The following is an 11,144-nucleotide window of genomic DNA, read 5'->3' as shown; positions in this document are numbered from 1 at the left end:
ATTGTTGCATTTTCAAATGAGAGGTGTTAGAAGGAACAATAATTTCATGTTCCACAAGCAGAGAGGGAGAAGCCGTGCTGAGCGCAGCCCGCCCTGTGCGGGGACCCACAGCAGGAGCGGAGCGACCACCCATCACTGCCCGCTGGGAGGGGGCAACTTGGGGCTGGGCACCCCAGTTCAGCCGTTTGCTGCTGGGGTCCCCACTCTGGGTCAGGGAACACCTGGGGAGACAGGGCGAGGTGGGGGGGCAGCCAAATGCAGGAAGGCAAAGAGAGAGAACTGGTTGAGACAAAAAAATCCCGTTGCCAGCACTCTCGTGCTCACGCTGTGCAGGTGAGGAGCCGGTGGGGTGATGTCCCCCAGCAGAGCCGCGTCCCTGTGCCGGGGTGGCTGTGCCACCGCAGCTGAACTAAACCCACCAAGGCACAGCCTCTCCTGCCCGCCTCGCCGCAGCCACCCAGAGCACCGGGACGTCTGCCCGGGGACCGGCATCAGCCCCCCGAGCTGCTCCGGGCGACAGCCCCGGCAGCCGGGGCCAGACGCACCAAAAAAAAAAAGAAAAAAAAAAGTGTTTTTAACTAGATGTTTCTAACAGGTCTCCATGCATGTGCCTGAAGGATTAACAGTGTCCAGAGGTTTCCCGTGCTGGGCAGACGCTGGGTGGCTGCGTCACGTCGTCACAGCAACCCGCTAACCGCGGCCCTAAGAACCGCAGTTCCCGGTTTGATCTCTTCTGTAGTTTCTTTTAATTACAGATGAGGGTGCCTGCAAAAGCCGGTGCTGGAGCACCCTGGAGCCCTGGGAGCACCCGGTGACCCTGGGCAAGGGCTCGCTCGGCACCGGCCCCCGTGTCGCGGGCAGGGGCGAGACGCAGGGACCTGCCCGGGCTGTAAGCCTGCACAGGCACATTTCATTTGCAATGAAATTTGCCGTTAAACTGTCAAACTGAAGAGAGCACTGGCTTTCGGTACACTGCCATCCCCTCCCTGATCACACCGGAGCTGCAAAAGTTATTTCACTTTCAAGTGGCTTATTTGCAACAACTTGCACCCCTCTGCTACAGAAAGACCCAGCAAGTCCATGAGGACAGACAGGGCGATGCGGGGTGACCTAAACCGGGCAGCTCTGTGCGCGTGGTGCTGGCTCCCGGCAGCACACAGCGATGCCCCCAGCCCACGAGGGTCCGGTGGGCTCACGGCGAGCGCCGGTCGAGTTTGTGTCCTGCCGCTTGCCTCCCAACTGGGGGACATTTCCAGGCCCCGCTCGCTCCGCAGAGGTTCCCCTGTGAGAATGAGCAGTCGTCTGCCTTTGGTGGGTCTGGTGTCATCATTCGCGGAGCAGTAATTGCAAAATACACCAAGGAGAAAGAAATAATTATTTGTCGGGAGGAAGGAGCACCACCTCTGGGTGCAAATACGGTGCCGTTTCACCAACCCCACCCCAAGCCCAAATTGCACCCGCCTGGGTGCAGACCCAGGGAGCAGAGGGGACAGAAACCCGTGCGGTGAGGCTGGTCCCCGCGCCTCAGCCCCGTGCTCGGAAAACTGCTCTCCCCCCTCCTGCCTTTGATCAGAGGACGGGTTTCTCTGCCGGCTGCTCTCGGTGCCGTGGGTTTCCAGCGGGAGGTGGGGAAGCGCAGTCAGCCTGACCCTCCCCTCCTCGGATCTGTCATCAGCAACAGAAAAATCCTTCCCGTCCCCAAGTTACTCAGCCTGAATCCTGCAGGATTTGCCAGGGCGGCAGGATGGCAGAGCAGCCCTGCCCGGCACCCGCCGGCAGCCCTCCCCGGCAGGGCACGGCCCCCCGCCCGGGTCCCACGGCCGGCCCCGTGCCCCCGGGGCCCCAAACCCACCCCAGGGACAAGTGGAGTAAAAAAATGGATTTCCTCCTCTCGGTCATCGGATTCGCTGTCGATCTGGGCAACGTCTGGCGGTTCCCTTACATCTGCTACCAAAACGGAGGGGGTAAGGACACCGCCAGGATTATTTAAGTCTTCTTTTGGAGAAAAGAAATCTGTTTTTCATCTTTCCAATGCTGAAAAACTCGCTGTTTCTTTTCTTTCTTTGTCTCTAGCTGCTCCTCTCCGGACAGGGCGGTTTAGAGACTGACCCAACTTCTCCTGACATCTGTCTCTTTTCTGTTTTGTGTCTTTCTTCATTCAAAATCTCCTTCCGTTCCCTCCTTCCCCAGTGTCATTCACTCCTTCCCCGGCACGGTTAGAGGTGCGTTAATAGCTCTAGGATCACAAAGACAATTAGTGTGGTCCAAACTGCATAAAAGGATTAAGAATCTGCAAATTTGGGGTAGGAGGTTTGTACCCTTTATGATCTTGCGACTTTGTGAAAGCAACCCTTTCTGATAGCTCGCGTTTTAAAATAATCCTCGCAAGCATCTCAGCCGCCTGCCGCAGATCCCGGCCATGCAGCCGGCAGTGCTGGACCCCGCGGAGCAGCCCCGGCTCCCCAGGACGCTCAGCCCCGTGCCGCACAGGGCTCGGGGTGTTCGATGCTGTGAGTGATCAACAGAAAGTTAAGATACAAAAGCTCCGTGAAGGAAAAAACCTTGAGTAAATGACATCGAAACAAATTGCTTTAAATTAGAGCAGGGTAGAAAAAACCCTTGCATGGAAATTAAAGATGGGGAATGAAAATTTTGTGCTGTTTGCAAAAGCACAGCGGATTTAATTGCCAAAGACGGCATTCGGGTAACGTCCTCTACCGCTTGGGAAAATTAGGAGGAGATAATTAGTACCATACTCAAGGCTAAAATGTGGCTCCCAGGTGCCCACACTGAAGCACAGTTATTTGTGATTTACTCCTGTGGGACTGGGAGCAAACTTCAGCCGCGCTCTTCATTGATGTGGTTCGGGCAGATGCTTTCCTCGCCCCGCCACGCACACAGGAGGGTGAGGAGTTCGAACAGCAGCTCTTGGGAAGGACAGCCACGGTCCACGCAGAGCGGGAGCACTGATCCAGGCTGGTGGTGGGCTCACCCATCAGCTGGAGATGTTCCGAGAAGAGAAACCCTTGAGGGGTTGAGGGTGGAGTGCGCGGAGGGCTCTCGGAGAGAGGAGCCGTGGGGGTTAAATTAACTAATCCCAACAGGGCTGTTCTGACGAGCGCGGAGAGCAGCTCCAGTTCCAAAACCTCCATGGGGTACAAGTGTAGCCCTGGTAAAAATGACTTTGTTATGAATAATGCAGATTACAGCGTTAATTATTTGTGTCTTGGGGTGACCGTGCATTTTCAGTGGGATTTTCTCCAAAACTCTTCTAGACCTGAGAGGGGCTTGGTGCCCCATCCCCTGCGCCCTGATGGTTTGTATTGCTCTTCGTACCGTCCCGGCCAAACAGTCCCTCCCCAGCGAAGGCTGGGATGCCAGCGGGGACTGATGCAGCACCCCGGGAAGCTGGGGCACCGAGCGGGGTCCTCACATCTGCGAGCCCCTCTGAAGAGATAATTTGCAAAGCATCTTACAAACACGCATCCGAACCCCTCGTCCGTGCTCCTCCGTGACACATCCCTGCAGCGCTGGGAGGGACGGCGCTGGCAGCCCTCCACCCGCAGCCTGCCTGTGCTCACCGGCCGGCGCGGGGCCGCGGTGGTCACTGCCGCTCTGCTCCTCGCCCCACAGGAGCCTTTCTCATCCCGTACACGCTGATGGCTGTTTTCGGAGGGGTGCCCCTCTTCTACATGGAGCTGGCCCTGGGGCAGTTCCACAGGACGGGCGCCATCCCCATCTGGAAGCGCATCTGCCCCATCTTTAAAGGTAAGAGACGCCCAGCCCCAGGCCACCGCCACGCACTCGGGGCCACGCAGCGTTCGTGAGCGGGGCTGTGCAGGTCCCTGCAGCCGTGTCCCAGGGGACAGCGAGAGGGCTGGACCGGCGCGGGCTGCTGACTCTGCCCCTCTCTTTCCGCAGGCATCGGCTTTGCCATTTGCATCATTGGCCTGTACGTCTCCTTCTACTACAACACCATCATCGCCTGGGCTCTCTACTACTTCTACTCGTCCTTCTCGGGCACCCTGCCCTGGGCGAGCTGCGACAACCCCTGGAACACGCCCGACTGCACCAACTACTTCGGGAGAAGCAACGTGACCTGGACCAACTTCTCCAGGTCCCCTGCCGAAGAGTTCTATACGTAAGTGCGCGGACGTGGACGATGTGTTTAAGCTGGGGTATGTCCCCACGGAGGCACTCGGGTCTGCTGTGCAGGGAGCAGGACTGGGGTGCCTGGGAACAGGCTGCCACGTGGGGATGCTCTTGGGGAGTTCACCGTCCCCGTTCCCCGCGCTCAAGGGGAGAGGTGAGCGTGGGACTGCCTGCCCAGGAGCGAGCCCGCTCCCCGGCTGCCGGCAAGGCACCGTGCTGGCCTGAGACACCCTCCCCGGCTGTGGGGATCCCTGCCCGCAGGAGGAAGGTCCTGGAGATCCAGAAGTCCGGGGGTCTGTTCGACGTGGGGGGATCCACTGGCAGCTGCTCCTCTGCCTCTTCCTCATCTTCACCATCGTCTACTTCAGCCTGTGGAAAGGGGTGAAAACCTCCGGGAAGGTAAGAAAGAGGGCTCCAGCACCAGCCCTGCCTGGGCACGGAGGCCTGGGCATGCGGGGGCTCGCAGCCTGGCACGCAGCATCCCCTCCATGGCCAGGGCCAGGCAGGAGGGATCGAGCCCTGGTGGGGTCTTGCAGCTCACCTGGCTGCTTAAACAGGGGACATCGCCTCCTCCCCACAGCCCTACCCCTCGGCCACCCCGGGCAGCCACGAGCGAGCCAGCCATTGCCCGACACGGGTGGTTTGGGTGCTCGGTGGAGCAGCTCTGCCGGTGCCACGGGCTGACAGCTGCCTCTCTCCAGGTGGTGTGGGTGACGGCCACGCTGCCCTACGTCGTCCTCCTCGTCCTGCTGGTCCGGGGAGCCACCCTGCCCGGCGCCTGGAGAGGGGTCGTCTTCTACCTGCGCCCAGACTGGGGCAAGCTCCTGAGCACCGCGGTGAGTGCGCGGCGGGACGTGCCGTCCCGGCTCTGGCTGCCCCCCGCCCCAGGGATGGCAGCACCCAGACCCCCTCCCTGGGATGTACACCCACCCCTGCCCGTGGGTCTGGCCCCACTGCTGGAGCCGCAGGGCGATGGGGCCCTTAGTTCCTACAGAAACAAGACGCCCTGGACAGGCTCTTGGAAATGTAAATCTATAATTGAATCACCCATCTCATTGCTGCTGGGTTTTGTTTGTGCCGTGTTCTCGCCCTGGCCTGACAATAGGCTTCCTGTGGGTAATTACCAGGCAGCACTTGAGAATTCTCATTAAAGATAATGAGGGCCACGCTGCCGGCGCCGAAGCTCCGCTGGCAGGAGTGGGCACTGGGGTCTCGGGGCTCCCCTGGACTTTGTCCCCCCTCCGCACATGGCCAAGCACAGACGCCATTGCTTAATTCCGCTGCTGCAGCACCCCAGGGTGGAAACGAGCTCCCTCTGTCCCGTGGCAGCTCCCCTGCTCCCGGGACATCTCCTGGGGGGCTGGGGCAGGCAAGAGAGGAGGTTTGGCAGCATGTGCCAACACAGACCCCATCCCTGTGCCATGGGGTGGGCACACCATGGGGTGGGCACGCCGTGGGGCATCTCCCAGCCCCATCCCAGCCCCAAGGACCCCCTGCCCTGCTCATTCTCCAGCCTGCCTGTTGCTTCTCCTGGCAGGTTTGGGTTGATGCTGCTGCGCAGATATTCTTCTCCTTGGGCCCTGGATTCGGCGTCCTCCTTGCTCTGGCCAGTTACAACCATTTCCACAACAACTGCTACCGGTGAGCTCCCGCAGCCATGGGTCCCTGCGGGCACGGGGGCTGCGCCAGGCACGGCTGCAGCGGAGCCGCATCCCGACAGCTCCTGTGCCCCGTGGCCGCAAGCTGAGCATCTTTCCCCCATTTTACGGATGGTTTTGGTATGCGGGGCCAGGAGAGGGAACCGGCAGGGGTGCAGGCAACCAGGGCAGCTGAACCGGGGTGAGAACTGAACTCGAGGGGGGTTTCTGCTGCAGGACACGTCTCCCTGCTTTCTGCTTTCCAGGGATGCACTCATCACCAGCGTGGTGAACTGCCTCACCAGCTTCCTCTCGGGCTTCGTCATCTTCACCGTGCTGGGCTACATGGCCGAGATGAGGGACGTGGAGGTGGAGGATGTCGCGAGAGATAAAGGTTCGCCTCCCTTCAGCGCGACTGCCCCGTCCTGGCCCCGCGGTGCCCAGCTGCCCGAGGGCTCTGGGTGCCCGTTGCGGCTGAGGGGGGCCGGGGTGATGGCCGGCCCTGGGGTCTGCCGGGGCGCGGGGGCTTGTGCCTGGGAGCGGTTCCCAGGAGCGGAGGGCAAGCGAGGTGTCCGGCCCCTGTATCTCAGCCGGGGCCAGGCACGGCCGCTCTGGCTTTGGGGCATCTTCCCCAGGCGTGTTCCCACCGCTGCTGGCACCCAGGGCTGTGCCAGAGCGGCTGGGGAACGGCAAACCAGACCAGTGTCCCCTCCTAGGGCCGAGCCTCCTTTTTATCACCTACCCCGAAGCAATCGCCAACATGGTGGGATCCACCTTCTTCGCCATCATATTCTTCCTGATGATGATAACGCTGGGGCTGGACAGCACGGTAGGGAACTCCATTGACCGCAACAGCACAGCCGGGCAGCGTGGGGACTGGGAATGGCTGTGTCCCACAGGGAATAGTGGGGTGACAAGGGGAGCTACGGCCTCGAGAAGGAGGGCTGCCTGCCCGAGCCCTCCGAGCATAGGGATGGAGGGAGCACCGTGCCGTCGTCTCCAGTGGGTCTGAGCTGGCCTCCCCCAAAGCCCGTCGGAGGGGACGGTCACCCCGGCGGGAGGGGACGGGACGGGATGACCCCACTCTGCTTGCGGGCAGAGGGGGCTTGCGGGGAGCCGGTTTTCTCCGAGAACGGGACTGGCCCCACGACTCATTTCTCCGCCTCATGCCAGCGTTTCCTTTGCAGTTTGGGGGCTTGGAGGCCGTGATCACGGCCGTGATGGACGAGTACCCCCAGGTCCTGGCCAGGCGACGGGAGCTCTTTGTCCTCGGCCTCATCACAGTCTGTTTCCTGGGCTCCCTGAGCACCCTCACCTACGTGAGTACCACCAGGCACCGCTCCGCTCCCGTCCCCGCCACACACCTACTCGTTTCTCCAACAACCCCTGGTGCGGTACTTTGCCAAAGACTTGCTCCGCATCCCCGCGGGGTCTGCAGCCTCCCTCCCCTCCCTTGTGCTGTTCCAGGGGGGAGCCTACGTGGTGAAGCTGCTGGAGGAGTTCGGTGCTGGCTGCTCAATCCTGGCGGTGGTGCTACTGGAAACGATAGCTGTCTCCTGGTTTTACGGTAAGAAACTGCCTCTGTTATGAAAAACATCCTGCAGGCACCTACACGGGTGTTTAACCTGATGGACGTGAGTAAATGCCAGGGGATGCAGGGGCAGAAGCACGGGTGTGACTCCTGGCAAGGCTGGGATGGGGCACGGAGGGCATCATGTCCGCGTGGCTGTAAATCTCCCTGTACCCACGTCCTCCATGGGTCTCCGGGGCCGTGACAGCTCTCTCCTCCGGCAGGGATACAGAGGTTCTCCCACGATGTGAAAGCCATGCTGGGCTTCACCCCGGGGATGTTCTGGAAGGTGTGCTGGGTCGCCATCAGCCCTGCCCTGTTAGCGGTGAGTATCTACAGCCCGAATTAAAGACCGGGTTGTCAGCCTTCCTCTGAACGCCCCGCAGGGGAGCTGCTCTTCCCTCGCCAGCTGCTGCTGCTGCTGCTGCTGCTGCTGCTGCTGCCCAGCTCCCCGGGCGCCTGCGCTGCTGATTATTCCCCTCTTGCTTGCACGGGGTGAACAAGCTGCTGGGAGGGTGGACCAGGGTCCTGGTCGGGGCTGTAGGACCTCGTGCCAGCCCTCCCTGCCGGCTCCCCATGCTGCTGCTCCGGCCACGGGCAACGACAAGCTGCCCACAGCGCTGGGACAGCGGGTTTCGCCGAGAAAGGGAGCTGGAAGTATATTTTCCAGCCTCTTCTGGAGCTGTGTTCTGGGGCAAAGCTGGGAGCCGGCAGCTGGGTGCTCACACGGGCACAAGTGCAGCCTTGTTTCAGCCTCCCGGTCCGTAGCATCCTGCGCTCACGCTGGCACGGCCAGCCGTGGCTGCGTCTCTGATGGCACTGCGGCGCTGTGTGCCGGGCCGGATCCGTCCCCTTTGAAATGCCAGCTCCCCCGGCACTTCAAAGGCTGCCGTCTGCAGAGGCAGAGGGGTCTAATCTCGCCGGATCTGCAGCAGGAGAGGCCTTGTGAGGATTAATTACGGCTCTAAGCGCTTTGCCCAGGTTATTAAGAGAGAAGTATTATAATCAAAGCAGACGGCAAATGATTTCATTTCAGCATGGGGACGTGCAGCCTTCGCAGGCCACCGTCTCTGTGGGGTTTGTCAGATGAAGACCTCCCAGCCCACACCCAGCGAGGGGTGGCAGTCTGGGAAATGTCACTGCAATGTCCACGCTGGCCTTTCGCAGTTAGGAAAGCAGCGGTGGCAGCGGGAGGCGGACGGTGTTAACCTACGGGATGAGCCGCGTCGGTGCCGGGGCTGGGGAGATGTCACAGCTGATCTGCTCTCCATGGGGAGCCAAGGGGGCTCATCTGGCAGGGATGCCTGGCCACCCCGAAAGAGCTTTTCTGGCCACCCATGTTATGTGGGGAGCGGTTTTGTGGGCTGTACAGCCCTGCTGCAGCCCTGTGCTGCTTGTGACAGGCAGCGGGGCACGTCCTGCCATGGTCTGGCCCCATGAGCATCCTTCCCTAACGACCTCTGCTTCGTTCGTTACAGTTCATAGTTATCAGCTCCCTCCTGGACCAGCCGCCTCTGACGCTCTTCGACTACCAGTACCCTGAGTGGAGCATCTCGGTGGGGTACCTCATAGGAGCATCGTCCTTCATCTGCATCCCCTTCTACATGGTGTACAAGCTCGTCTGGACACCGGGCTCTCTCAAGCAGGTCAGGAGCGGGGTGGGCGATCCGGCGGCCCCTGTTCGGGCTGGGGGTGGGCAGGGACCCCCACTCGGGTCAGCCCAAGACCGGGGCCGGGGAGCTGGGCAGATGGCTGACGTGTCCTCAGCATCTTTGTTCACGTGGCAATTCAATCACACCTGGAGAGCTGCTTGGAAAAGGGCTCAGAGGAACGTGGCTCGGCAGCCTGATCGTTTTAAGTCGTATTCCTGAAGCAGTGATTTTGCCTGGGCCAGGAGGCAGCGGGGCTACGTCAGCATGGCCCCGGAGGCAGGAGACCGTCCCCAGCTGTCACCCCTCCTCTCAGCCCATTTTTGGGACACCTCCTGCCCACTGCGGTCTGCTGCAGGCTGACACGGCCCCGGCCCCGCAGCAAGCGAGATCCCGGTGGGGATGGCTTCGGCACGCCAGGGCAGGCAGCCCTGCATGTGGCACCAGGCCCCGGTGCGGGAAGGAAACCCATTGCCTTTTTTCTTTGCCTGCTTACACCCTCCAGCGCCTCGCCGTCTGCATTCGGCCGGAGAAAACAACACGAGACCCCCAAGCAGACACGGTGTGCATGTCACCTGTGTAGCCCTCTCCCAGCGGCTGCACGTGCTGGCGGCAGCTCCCCGGCCACCGGCTCTTGTCGTGTCCGAGCATCTCGGCAGAAGCGCCGCCGCCGCCAGCACGCGCTGGCAGACCGGAGCCCGTTCTCGCTGCGGGCGGGAAAACCTCTGATCCACAGCAGGGAGAACAGGACCCGCCGCTGAGTCCCGTGGGCTGGAAGCGAAGGGGCCAAACTCCTCCGGTTTGGAGGTGAACCCCGACTCCCCGTGAAGACGGAGGTGCAGCTGCGAGTGCCGCTGCAGAGGGATCTTGTGCCGACGGCACAAGCCGTGAACACGCCTTACTTAGAGACGCTCGCGACCTCGCTGTGCAAACCTGCTTGGCACGAGCAGTGCATGCCTTTAGCTGTGAGTGACGTGGAAAATAAAGCTGATATCAATTGTTAGGAGATCAGACGAGGGAGAGGAGCCGGAGCTCGCCGTGCTGTGTTCACCAAGCGCCGTGGTGCGGCTGAGAGCGCAGGGCTGGGCTGGGGAAGGCAAGGGGGGGGCTGCTGCTGTCCTGACACACAACTACCTTGTTCTGTTGCAAAGATCAAAAGGCCGGTAGAGAAATTGCATGGCCCGTCGCATCGCTCCCGGGACTACGCTGCTGCAGCAGAGCACGGCAGGTCGGTCCCTCCGGCCGCCCCGTCCCAGCTCTGCCCCCGGTGCTGCAGCAGCTCTGCTGAGCCAGGAGGATCGGCTGCGAGAGAAGTGGCGGCCTCCGGCATTTGAAGAAGAAAAGACCTTCATATATCTCGTTTTAAAAACAAATACCGGGGTCAGTGAAGCAGCCCTGGCGCTGGTGTGAACCAGTCGCCTGCCGTCTGCCGCTTCCCCGTGTCACACCGCTTCCAATGCACCCGCTCCGCTTCTCAGCGGTTATTGGGCCATGAAACACTTCCCAGTGCCCGCGTTCGCCTCGGCGGAGGCAAAGCAGCAGCTCCCCGCCGGTGTGCTGGTCTGCTGTGGTGACCCCTCACCGTCCCCTCCCAGCAGCTCCCGCTCTCCTTCGGGGGATGCAGAACAGAACAGGGGAGCGCAGCCGAGAGCTGGGGGGGACATGGGGCTGGGGGGGGGACACATACGACACGAGGCTGGGGGACGCACACGGGGCTGGGGGATGCCCATGGGGCTGGGGGGTCACAGGGCTGGGGGATGCCCGTGGGGCTGGGGGATGCCCATGGGGCTGGGGGGGGTCATGGGCCTGGGGGGATGCCCGTGGGGCGGGGGGGGTGGTCACGGGCTGGGGGATGCCCGTGGGGCTGGGGGGGGGTCACGGGATTGGGGGATGCCCGTGGGGCTGGGGGGGGTCACGGGCTGGGGGGATGCCCATGGGGCTGGGGGATGCACACGGGCTGGGGGATGCACTTGGGGCTGGGGGGGGGGTCACGGGATGGGGGATACCCATGGGGCTGGGGGGGGTCACGGGGCTGGAGGGACCCCCGGGGACCGGCACCCGCCTCTCCCCCGCGGATGGCGCGGCCCGGCGGGCAGAGCGCAGCCCGGTCCCGCTGCCGCCGGCCCCCCCCCGGGG

General features: G+C 62.1%; 1 protein-coding gene across 1 annotated transcript; it reads left to right on the top strand.

The window, feature by feature from the left end:
• Positions 1 to 1,744: 1,744 nt before the first annotated feature.
• On the top strand, positions 1,745 to 9,591 carry LOC127023022 (sodium-dependent serotonin transporter-like). Its single transcript, XM_050906908.1, is given in 14 exon segments — positions 1,745 to 1,964; positions 3,634 to 3,768; positions 3,922 to 4,141; positions 4,414 to 4,460; positions 4,463 to 4,551; positions 4,854 to 4,988; positions 5,690 to 5,793; positions 6,056 to 6,183; positions 6,506 to 6,618; positions 6,977 to 7,108; positions 7,257 to 7,356; positions 7,584 to 7,684; positions 8,838 to 9,005; positions 9,514 to 9,591. Coding segments are annotated over 14 exon segments (1,770 nt in total).
• Positions 9,592 to 11,144: the final 1,553 nt, after the last annotated feature.

This window comes from Gymnogyps californianus, chromosome 16 (genome assembly GCF_018139145.2).
Source record: "Gymnogyps californianus isolate 813 chromosome 16, ASM1813914v2, whole genome shotgun sequence".
In the NCBI taxonomy this organism is placed as follows: Eukaryota; Metazoa; Chordata; class Aves; order Accipitriformes; family Cathartidae; genus Gymnogyps; species Gymnogyps californianus.
The sequence above is the reverse complement of the archived record's forward strand: the minus strand, read 5'-3'. Positions and strand labels throughout refer to the sequence as shown.